This window comes from Melitaea cinxia, chromosome 26 (genome assembly GCF_905220565.1).
Source record: "Melitaea cinxia chromosome 26, ilMelCinx1.1, whole genome shotgun sequence".
Classification (NCBI taxonomy): Eukaryota; Metazoa; Arthropoda; class Insecta; order Lepidoptera; family Nymphalidae; genus Melitaea; species Melitaea cinxia.
In genome coordinates, this window is record NC_059419.1 from 412,324 (window position 1) to 425,273 (window position 12,950).

Sequence of the window (12,950 nt, forward strand, 5' to 3'; positions counted from 1 at the left end):
GTATAATTACTAGCTGACACCTGAAACGTTGTTTTGCCATATATGTTATCAACCCCCTTAATCCCCGCCCCTTTATAACTTAAGGGTATGAAAAATAGATGTTGACCGATTCTCAGACCTACCCGATATGCACTCGAAATTTCATAAATACCGGTCCAGCCGTTTCAGAGGAGTATTGTAACTAACAATGTGACACGAGAATTTGTATATAAGACTAGCACACTTGGCGTCACGCAAACCTTTTTTTTATTTTTGCAATAAAATATCGCAATCATTGATCAAAATGAAATGTAGCCTATAATCTATCTGTGTAAATAGTTTTATTAAAATCGGTCCAATAGTTTTGGGAATTAGCCCGGACAAAAATGGTGACTAGAGATTTTTTATATAAGTAGGTTTAAATAAAGGTTTCGATTAAAATAATTGAAAAAACTCTGGACTCTGGTAAATTTGATCTATATGTTGAACTGGAATGTTTTGGTGTTTTTGATTTATTATTGAGCAGATGATAATATTTGCAAAATCCAGATAGAAAACAAATATGCAATTATTTATCTGGATGTTGTTTTTTGTGGGTGTTCCTATCAGATGGTAGTCCTTTATTGTCAGCAGATTAAACCTTCCGTCCAAGTCATTATCAACGAACGAAAATAACAATTACAAAATAATATTTTTTTTAATAATTCAATTTAGAAGATTAAATCTCGGTTTACGAAATATTTCTTTGAAAATTTCGATCATTTATTGATTTAGCCTTTGACATCTCACTGCGGGGTAGAGGCTTTTACCCAAGTAGGTCATGTGTGAGAGGAGTCGAATATTTAACCCATATGTTTTTATTAAACATTATAATGGCATAATATGTAGCTTTTATCCATTTATAATAAGTCTTCAGGATTCTATTTTTTTTTCTTAAAATTTAGACATTGTGCCTAAGGCTTTTACTGGAAAACAATTTTTTGTTACATTATACTTAAATATGTTGTCAGATGCCTAAAAGTGGGTGACTTATCTTTTAACCTTGCCGTTTTGGGTCAAATAAAGCGCTTTAAGGTTCGGCCTCGAAAAATAAAGCCCCTCTTTTTGGACAGATTTAGCCAAACATACATCTTTATATTTCGGCTTTGAGTAGCTATTGACACAGCCCATTCAAAAGACGCTCATTATCTTTTTAAGCCTACCTCGATGTTCGATTCCTTCATCAACCAACAGATGGCGGTGCGATCTGCAGTCGTTTGTGGTTCAAATATTAGTGTAAAGTCGACTGCTGCCATCTAACAGAAATTTTCAAGCAAGCTTTAGTATTTAGGATGCAGTGAACAGTTTTTATCTAGCCATAAACTTCAGAGATGGAACCACTGTCTTTTTAGTGATGTGAAGGTTCCATAAAAGGAAATACCTAAACATCTCAAACTCATGAAACCTTTAGGTCTTCGCTTGCCCTGCCCAAGTGTGATTTCATATCATAATTTGAGGGTCACATCGAGATCAAAATCTAATATTACTTTATTCGAGATCATTTGTTTTTAATTTCAAGTTCTCGTAGTTTGAGATATCAATTTGTTCTGAAAATAGATATTTACATCGTTTTTTATTATGCACCGCGACGAAGGTATACAGCAGTATTGTCTTTCCTTATTCCCTGCAGAGTTTTATCTAAAAGACAAGTGTTTATAATAATAAACGCTTCACTCTGCGGCCTCCAGTACTGCTCAGCAGTACTTTCTCTTGTTTCGGGGGTCCGGAAACACACAGTACGCAAGCATAAACGCCCGACAAACATTTATATGGCTAATACAAATGTTTTTCATGTGCGATGAGGGGATAGAACCCGCAACCGCAAGCGTAACAGCCAGTGCTCTGGCAGCTGCACCAACGCGTCGTCAGTTGTATGTTGACGCGCAAAATGTCGTGTTTACGGTATTATCAAGGCCAAAAAGAGGCCTTGGACATACAGAGAAAGTGACAAACGTGAAATCAAATGCCTGTGTCACAGGTAGTTTATATAAGTTATGTGGAAGCCTGCAATCAGGACCATATTACCTATTATCGTTTCTCTAGAGATCCGTCTAACTTAGTTACTTACTATCATTAAAACAGCATAGCAGATTCAAGCAGTATTATTTGGCTGTGACATTATGTATGGTTGAGTTGCGTCCCAAGCCGAGCTGCTTTAGATTTTAACCAAGATATTTTTTTTCTGTACCTTACTTTATACTTAAAAGTTGTATTTGATAAATGTTATGAAATTTAAAAGGATATGTGTAGAGTTGTCTACTATAAGTCCACCAAGTTAATTCACTGTAGGTGTTCGCTTTAGCCATCCCACTGCTGGGCATAGGCCTCTTTTTCCATGTAGGAGAAGTATTAGAGCTTAATAGACAAGGACTGCAAAACACCCAGACCACGGCAAACACCTGCATGGCCAATACAAATGTTTGTCATGTGTGGGGATCGAACCCGCAACCGCCGGCGCAACCGCCACAAACCAGTGCTGTGACCGTTGCGCCAACGTGTCGTCAAAATATGAACTTAGTTAACTGTAATATTATAAAATATAATTTAGTTTCGAACATTAAATAAAAGTGGACTTGGGATTAAAATTGTGTCGTTTCTCATTTCAGAAGCTTTAACGGAAAACAAGAATGTAGAAGGAATAAGTTGTAAGTAAATAAAGGTTTATAATTAAAACATCAATTATTTTAAACCAACTTTATTTTTAGCTAAAATATAATAATTCATACATCAAAGAAGTTACCTAGGTACAGTAATAATACCGCAAAAATACAAAAAAAAAATGAAAAAATATATGGATTAATTAGGTAATATAAAAGTAAGATTAGTAGCTACCTTATGGTACATTTTGAAAAGTAATCAAAAAAAAAAAAAAAATCTGCATTTTGTGCTATTACTTTGAGTCGTGGCCAAAATTTATAAAGTCAGATCTTAAAACTATAAAAAGAAACGGGAAAGTGTCATTGGACGGTTGTCGAGTAAAAGCAAACTCAACGAAATAATTAACAGAAAACAATATGGCGCGTGCTGCGTTCGGGAACGTTACATGACTTCACAAAAAAATGGCGCGAAAAATGTAAGCTACCGGACTCATTCGTACAACCTTCCCGAACCCACTACGCACCTTATTTAACCTGTAAAATGTGCCCGTCATACGAAATGCATATTTGCCAAATTTTTATCATTTCAAACCATAAACGAATGGTCATACAGTCCAAATTCATATAAATCCGACGAATTATTTCGTTCCAACCGACGTTTCGTACCGAGCACACGAACAGACAACAAAACGTGCGAACACACAAAAGTCCAACTCGGATAGAAAGGGACAGAACGAACAACACTCGACGTCAACTAGAGACGGTACACCAATGATTATGTCGCGAAGGTCGCTCAGTGCCGCAAGTACAGTCGGACTACACTAATATGGCAAACTATCCTGATATGCAAACCCCTGAAAGAGACGGAGCGATGCGGAGTCGCGCGTGCGAGCGAGACGGCACTAGTCGGGATCGAGAAACGAAACTACTCTTACGCTAGGGGGTTCCCCGCGACACTAACACGTAGCCACTTAATACCTAATTGTTAGTAAAAATCCCTTAACACATTCAAAATATATATATATATATATATATAATTATATATTAGTTACTTCATATAGTAGCTGATACTAAAACGATATCGTCTGTATAAGTAAGTGTATAGTATAGTACATCTATTTTTTTTTTTTCAAATAACTCTGTGCCTAATATACATTTAAGCCGATTCGTTTGAGAAGCTCGTAAAGGGTGAAAGTGGACATTCCGTTCATCGTAAAACATTAAACTACGTGTGAAATATTTTGTACCGTTACATAAAATGCTCGGACCACGTGGTCCGTATTGTACTAATTAAATGCGTAAATTAATTATGGCGTATCGGTAATGCATCGTTGAAAGAGCTCTTCGAAATGAATTGATCGGACGAAGCGTCTTACATTTAATATATAATACATAGTATTCCATCGCTTAACACTAAAATCCTCTTACGACCGACTCCATACGAAATAACGATTAAGTTTTGATACATAGGTACAGTTCAGAATACCAGAGGACTACGCCCGCTCAGAGAGTCCTACGAAAGCAAGCGAGGGGGAAAGTATTACGTATAGTATTGATATGATCAATTTTTAGACTTATAATACACCCACGTTAAACACTATTTATTTATTTTTATGATACTTCAATAATAATCACTTCGTCGGGACGTTGGTCAAAGTATAACGTAAACTAATTTGTGCCTTCCCTTAATTTAGATTTCTGCGTTTACAAAAATGTGTTTTTTTTTCGTCTACAAAATCAATTCCATTATAAAAAGAGTGCTAAGAAATTTCGCTCGTATTCCGACGCGACCGACACGTAACATGTACACTGTGCGTTACAATCCGAGAACATTTCATTTGCCATGTTATGTATAATTCATTTTGAAAAACAGACATCATTAAAGGTTTATGTCGAAAGACAAGCTGTTTCTAGAAACTCAAACTGGTAAACCGAAGATATAATCCAAAGTTACATACTTCATAATTAATTAAGTACATTAAACAATGTTTTGTAAGTTTGTTAAACAGCAATAAAGTCTTATTTTATTAATTTAGAAACCACTGGATACATTTTACAAAAACATGTTACTTTGTCCAACTTAAAATAAAAGGCTTTTATTTCGATTAACGACCGCGATATTTATATTGCAAAATGGCGGTACAAAATTCGCCAGATCAGCTAGTTTACACGGTATCAAGAGCGCTCGGCCGCGGTCGGGGTCGGTCGGGGTCGGTCGGGTCGGTGCGAGCGAGAGGAGTGCGTGCGAGGGAGACGGCGATAGTGTAGTACTGCATTACATCGTGCTGTTGTCCCACTCCAACTGGCTGATGTTCCTGTACTTGTGTTGCTTGCCCGGAACTACTGGAAATTATCAAATTAATGTCGTGTTATTAATTGAATTCTCAAATTATACTAAATTGATACCACTGTAAAATTACTAAGAAAATGGTGTGCGTTGCCTCTATCAGTTTGACGGTTCATATGTGTTTACATTGAAGTACATAACATTAGGTACATATCATTTTATTTGAAATTAGATAATTAAAAAGTATAACAGAAAATATAAATCAAAAAATCTATCCACTATCAATTTTTAAGACACGACGAAAGCGTTCGATTTCGTGTTTACAGTTACAGATTATTGTACCCACCACAGTTTATTGTTGAACAAAATGTACAGGTACGGTATTAGAGGGAAACAACTCGATTGGTTTTATAATTAGTTTAGCAAAAGAGAACAGTGTGTGGTTATAACAAAAATCGTCAGATCGAAAAAGAAAATTTCTATTCGACCTATCGAGTAAATGGCTATGGAGTACCGCAGGGAAGTGTTCTGGGGCCTCTATTGTTTCTCATATACATAAATGATTTACCAGATGGGTTTGATTATGAGTGTATATTATTTGCTGATGATACGACGATAAACATTAAAAGTGATCATAGATCAAATATTGAAAAGGAGACTAACTTGGTTTTGACAAAAGTGACTGACTTACTAAAAACAATTTGAAAATAAATCTTTCTAAAACAAAAATTATACAATTTCAAACTCATCAATGTAATATTCTCAGTGTAAATATAAATCATAATAACACGAAAATTTCAAATGTAGAATCGAAAGCTTTTTTAGGGATACAAGTAGACAAGTATTACTATTGGAAGGTGAACAAAATGTGTGAGAAACTTGAAAAATTTGTTTACGTCTTAAAACGGCTCAGGAATGTGGCAACTGAGAAAGCGGCAATGCTGGCCTACCATGGCTATGTCTCATCAAACCTTCGCTATGGTGTCATACTGTGGGGAAACTCTGTAGACGCAGATAAAATCTTTAAAGTTCAAAAAAAAAATGTCTGAGATCATTATGTGGAGCTGGTTACCTGGATAGGTGTAAACCACTTTTTAAATCTCTCCGCGTCCTTACGTTTCCTTGGTTATACATTTACAAAACAGGCATATTTGTAAAGAAACATACATTTATTTAAAACTTATGACAGTGTACTTCGGATCAATTTTCGACGTAAACACGAGCTATATATGCCAATGCAAAAGTTGGCCATATATAAAAAGAATGCTTACTGTATGTCAATTCGAATGTACAATAAAATACCAGGATTTACCACTGATAGTATTCAAGAAGGTTTTTTATGAATTTCTGTTAAATAAATTATAATGTTAATGTATGTTACACCTGAATTGCTGCTGCTGATTATGGTAGATAAAAGATATAAAAATAAAAGTTAAAATATAAATATATTTGCTAATATTTAATTGATATGAATGAGCTCACGAACGCGCTGTACGATGATGATATGTGAACGTGAACTGATGTATTTAGCTAATGAATCGTGCAACTAACGTAAACTGCTGATCGGGCGATATGTATGTGCGGCTGAACCGTACATGCTCCCGGGCGAGAAGATGAGTGAGGTATGGATGATGTGAGCTAAACTAAAACAAGGATGAAACCGACATAAAATCTTAACGGCTAATTTACAAATGGACCCGACAATTTTTAGTTAGCGAGTACGTCTAAAATTACATTTTAATAAAACAGGCGAAGTGTTTTTATGAACCGATCGATTAGTCTGATTTAAAATGTCTTGACCGAGAACACTGACACTGTAATCACTTTGCTCTGCTTTTTCACTCACACTTATACACTTAAAATTTTTCGAACACACACAATGTACAGTAGTGTCCTGCTGACCACTGCTTGGAGGCGGGCGCGAGGCTCGAGCGCGTCTGCAGGTCGCGCGCACCCACGCGCCGCCCGCAACCGCCAGCCCAGCGGCCGCCAGGCAGTAGATGGCGACGTAGTGATGGACGTCATGATAGCTCAGGCTATTGGATTCATTTTCTAGGCTGTCCGAAGCCGACTTTAGCCGCTTTATATTGTTTTCGATGTTATCGATATCTTGTCCGAAACCGTCTGATATATTCATCGTGTGGATAGGGATGGATATATTGATGATGCTATTGACGGGTGCGATCTCTGGTGCAAAGATTACCGGCTCGATATTTAACTCATTAGTCATTATTTTATGAGGCGTTATCACTAGCGTATTTCCCCGAATGATGCAGTCGGTACCGAGAATTATAATATTAATACCCGTCACCTGTTCGACGGTAACCCGATCTCGACATATGAAACGAAAGGTACATTGCCCGCAACAATTAATTAGATATGTGTTTAACTTAGTAAGCTTTTTCCATGTAGTTTGACACGCGCTAGTTATGATTTCACAGCTGTTCGTTTGTTTACTTTTTATACAAAGGTTCTCGTCCGTCTGTCTCTCGTAGACGGGCGTTTGAATTTGGCAAAGATAATTTGATAAAATATTATCGTTGTATTCTATACAGTTCTTAAAGTCATTCTCAGTTACCGGTATGAAGGTATCTTTCTTTAAATTTATTGCTATGTGATCAGATATTGGAAGAAGATTAACCATAGTACGTGATGAGTTAGCTATTTGGTGATAGAGAGGTATGGCATTGTAAATTTCGTAATCGTCTCTACTTGTAAGAGGTATTTGGATCTCAAAAATGAAATATTGTTTCGTCATTCTAGCTTTGACCTTTAAAATCCTGTATAGGTTGGATAAATTATTTCGGAGGTTATCTAACGGTAATGACAAATCCTTTGTTATCTGGCTGGATATGATACTTAGCTCGTTTTCCATCTGAATAGGTGACAAAAGATGCACATTAAAATGTTGAAGGTTAGTAATGGTATCCAGAAGAGTATCTTGAATATTACGCAAATTTGCCAGGACATTGTTAGCTATGATGCTGGACATGATGAAGTCATTAGTATTTTCTATGTCCGACATTTTAATCTTAATATCATATGACTCCTTTTCTAAGTTGTTAAGGTGTTGATTAAAAGTCTTGTACTGTCTTTCCACTGTGGATTCTATCCTTTTTAAAACGTTATTTTCCGCTTCTATAATCGATGTTTGATTTTTCCACAGCTGTGCTAGATGGTTTTGATTGATTCGAATTAAATTAATGTCTTTTTCATACTGAGACGCAAAACGCTCGTCTAAGACGCCGAACAATGTATTCGCGATGTAACCGACACCATTGACAAGGCCTCGGCGCTTGCGCTTACGATTATCAAAATGCTGACTTAGTAATATGCGGTCGTTGTACTCGAGCTCGTTGATTTCGTGGATCAGCTGTTGTAATATTATGTTACAATGTATACTTTTAGTCGAGTTTTTACATAAAATTTGCAAGTGATTAATATAATTGTTAAGTATCCTTGTGCCGTACAAATAAGGTTCCATATCGTAGTATGCCACTAACTTCCATTGATCTTGTATTACGCGCATATTTCCGATTTTTTCAAAATATATGTATTTGCTATCGCTCAATCTCGTGATGTTGTAGTTAGCTTGCACTGTTGAAGACATAAATAACATAAAGATCATCAGAATCGATAAAAAATGGCTATAGAAGGATTTCTTTGATGTTTTTTGTTTGTTGTTACGTGATGATATTTCGTTTGTAGTTACGTTTATTTCGCTGCTTTTATTTTCACTGCTATTTGACGGTTCGATGTTGACGGGTAGAATAGACAGCTTTATGACGGGTCTTTTGATAACCGAGCCATTTCTTGTTTTGACGGAGACTACTCGCACCAAGTTGTCGGTACCAGGATGTAATTGGATCACTCGGCCTAGAGCCCACTTACCAGGCGGTAAATTAGCGTCATGTATCAATACTATGTCGTCGATTTTAATGTTTTCTCGCGACTCACGCCATTTGCTTCGAGCTGCTAATTGAACTAAATATTCAGTACGCCACCTTTTCCAAATATCGCTGAATATTTTTTGCGTAAGTTGCCATCTTGTTCTGCCGTCTGTTTCAGTCTCTATAACTGAAAGGATGGGTCCGCTGGACAAGAAGTGAGCTGGTGTTAAATAATCAATGTCATCTGGGTCTTCTGACATCGTACACAGCGGTCTAGAGTTGAGACAGGCTTCGAGCTGCGCTAACAACGTAGAGAATTCCTCATAAGTGAGCTTTTGGTCACCAACCACTCTACGAAGATGATGCTTTAAGCTTTTCACTGCCGCTTCCCACAGTCCGCTGGCACTAGGCCACGAGGGGGCATTAAAATGCCAGTCGATTTTCATTTCGCTGATCTCTGTGAAAAACTCATTTGATAGGGTCGATTTCAAGTCGAAGTGTTCTTTGGCTAAGACTTTATTAGCTCCGATGAAATTGGTCCCATTATCGCTGTATAAATGACGCGGGGTACCTTTTCTTGCTGCTAATCGACGTAGAGCTGCTAAAAACGCCGATGATGATAAATCGGAGACCAATTCAAGGTGTACAGCTTTTGTGACCATACAGATGAACACGGCAACGTATCCTTTAGTGGTTTTAATACCTCTTCCCCGATTCGCTTTAATATCTACGAATCCCGTATAGTCAACACCGGTATGAAAAAATGGGCGCGTCGAATTTGTCCTTGCTTCAGGCAGGTCACCCATTAGCTGTTCGTTTTTATCTGGATTGTGACGCTTGCATATAACACAAAGACGTAAACGATTCCTCACTACTTTGTTTCCGCTTATGATCCAATACTGCTGTCTAAGCCACGACTGAGTAAGGCGGGCACCTCCGTGAAAAGTAGATTTGTGAGCTAGATCGATCAGGAGATTAGTAAGATGACTTCTGTGTGGAATGATGTATGGATGCTTCATATCGTAAGGGATGTTGCTATTTTTGAGTCTGCCTCCAACGCGCAGTAACCCGTTTTGATCTAAATACGGATTTAGGCAGAGAAGCTTACTCTTAGAATTAATTTTTCGTTGTTTAGAAAGATCATTCATTTCTTGCTCAAATTCAGATTTTTGAACGTACATTATAATTTTCTGTTTTGCGTTGCTTAATTCGGTCGATGTTAAATATTGTAATTTAATGCTTTTGTTTGAAAACGCTCGCAATATCCATGCAAGTACGCGCGTCGCTCGCGTAAAACTGCTTTGCTTGTGAATTATTAAATTAATAATATCAATTTCGTTATTGTTACTGCTGTTTGTTTGTAAAGTATTAATTAATTTTACTTTAGTTTCTAAGTCGGTTTGATAAGTTATTTTATTTTCATGGGGATCAGAAAATGATGACAACCACGTAGGTCCGTTCCACCATAAATTGTGCTGCTGTAATTGCTCGACTTTCATGCCACGGCTAGCACAGTCAGCTGGGTTCTCTGTGCTTTTTACATAACGCCAGCATACGGGGGGCATGACGTCAATGATTTTCTTAACTCTGTTGGCAACGAAAGGCTTCCACCGGTTGGGATCTCCATGAATCCATCCTAGTGCTGCTGTGGAATCACACCAACCGTAAACCTCTAGAGTTAATGCTGATAGGCTCTGTTTAATTTTACTCATTAGTTTGGAAAGTAAAAGTGCACTGCTTAACTCCAACCTGGGTAACGAAACATGACTGGAGTTTGAAGTTTTATTAGCCGGTACAAGTCTCGTTTTTGCTGCTAATATTGTTACAGTGGCTGCGTTTTGATGTTTAATACAGGCGTATATTACGCATGCGTAAGCTTTAGTTGAAGAGTCGCAAAACCCATGTAATTGAACTATGCTTTCTTTACCGCTACCGATCCATCGAGGAACTTTTACTTCATTAATCTTTTCAATGTCTGCTCTCAATATTAACCATTTCGCATAAATGTTATCGGATATGACATCATCCCATTTCAGATTTTCTAACCAAACACTCTGGAACAATAGCTTAAGCTGGACTACGACTGGCGCCAAGAATCCACAAGGGTCAAATATTTTTGATATTTCTGCTAGTAGAACCCTTTTAGAAGGCTTGACTGTAATTGGCGTTGTCATCTTGCACTGAAAGGTAAAATTATCGTCCTTAGCGATCCAGGTAAGTCCGAGTGCTTTCGTTGATTCCTGATGTTTGAAGTCATAGACATTTGGGGAGCTGGGTGCTACATCAACACCCTCGAGTAGCGACTTCTCATTCGATGAAAATTTGCGAAGGTTAAATCCTCCCTCTTTGAGCAAATCGATTAAGTCATGCTGTAATGTTTTGGCTGAGATGACGTCATAACTACCACATAAAGCGTCATCCATGTAAAAATGCTGTTCTAACGCTTTTGCTGCTGTAGGAAAACGATGACGCTCATCAATAGCTAGCTGCTTAAGCGTCATCATTGCTAAAAATGGGGCTGATTTAGTGCCATATGTCACTGTGCTAAGCTGATATCTATTTAAAGGTTGATTTGAATTATCTCGCCAAACTATGCATTGATAACGTTGGTCATCGGGATGCAAAATAATTTGTCTGAACATTTTTTCTAGGTCAGCTGTAAAGGCGTATTTATATTGTCTCCATTTCAAAACCAAAATCAAAAGTTCTTGTTGTAAATTTGGGCCTCTGTATAAAACATCGTTCAGACTTACACCCGATGTCGTTTTACCCGATGCATTAAATACAACTCTAAGCGAAGTAGTAATAGAGTCGGGTCTTTCAATAGCGTGGTGCGGCATATAATATAATGGTGTCATATTCGCTTTTGTTATTAAGTGCATGTGACCTAAATTGATATATTCATTAATAAACTGCTTATAATTATAAGCTAAATTTTTATTTTTGTCGAATTTACGCTCAAGCTGATAAAATTGTGCGCAGGCTGTGGGTTCAGATAATCCTAACTTCTCATCAGCGTCAGAGTGAAGTGGAAGACGTACCACGTACTTTCCATCGGATTGGCGAAAAGTAGTTTCCTTGTATTTTTGTAGACATTGATAATCTTCGAACGACATTTCCTCATTTTCGTTAATATCTTCAATGGACCAAAATTTGTGAATGCTGTCTAAGTCAACCATGATGACATTACAGTTGTAGGATTTTACACTTCCGCACAAAATCCAGCCTAGCCGCGTCTGTTGCGCAATAGGCATGTTGTCACTTTCTTTGATGATTCCTCCCATAATTATAGAAGAATAAACATCAGCGCCCAGTAATAAATCTATTGTTCTGCTACGATAAAATTCAGGGTCTGCAAGTTGTATATTTTTAATATATTCCCATGATGGTTTTGAGAATGATTTGTTAGGGAGATTGTTTACAGCGTGGCGCATGATAAATACATCTAGATTAAGCTGGTACGAGTCATGACAAGATGATAGGGTGATGTTCATAGTACCTTTGCAATTATTTTCTTTCGCTCCTACTCCTAAGATAACTCCCTTGCAGTGCTTACGAGGTAGTCCCAACCGTTGAGCGCCATTCTCGGTGATAATCGACGTTTGAGATCCCTGGTCGATAAGCGCTCGCATGGTATGAAGAGAACCATCAACAGCTTGGACGTTGATCAGAGCGGTTGCTAATAAAATCTCCTGAGTGTCATCTAGTGACGCGTTAGATTTCGAAACGGTGCTGTTGGACTTTGTATTCGACGTTGCAGTGTTTGCTGATGCGGCAAAGGCTTCATGAACCAAAGTATGATGATTTAATTGGCACTTATGACATCTTTTTCTTGAAAAACATTCATTACCGTTATGATTATAAAGGCAATTTTGGCATAACGATAGCTTTTGAATTGTTTGTCGCTTGATATTTGGATGATACGCTAAAAACGTTTCGCAATATGGAATGGCGTGATCTTTATTGCAAACGGGGCATTTTGTCTTCGCTGTTGACGTTAACCTACTTTTGCTATTAAAATTATTTGATTTAAATAATTGATTTTCATTGCTTACGTATGATTTAAATGTATATGGTTTTTTTAAATTTGAGGGCTGAGAAATATGTTGCGGATGCGGGATAGATTTTGAGGGATCTTGTTTTCGTTTAGAGGACTCT

At 37.3% G+C, this 12,950-nt stretch overlaps 1 protein-coding gene across 1 annotated transcript in view; it reads right to left on the minus strand.

Moving 5' to 3' along the window:
• Nucleotides 1–2,697: 2,697 nt before the first annotated feature.
• LOC123666382 (calsyntenin-1) overlaps nt 2,698–12,950 on the minus strand; it is a 50,242-nt gene continuing 39,989 nt past the window's right edge. Inside the window, exon 22 of the mRNA XM_045600477.1 lies at nt 2,698–4,958. Within this exon, the coding sequence (XP_045456433.1) occupies nt 4,891–4,958 (68 nt within the window). The 3' untranslated portion in view covers nt 2,698–4,890. The remainder of the gene's footprint in view (nt 4,959–12,950) is intronic.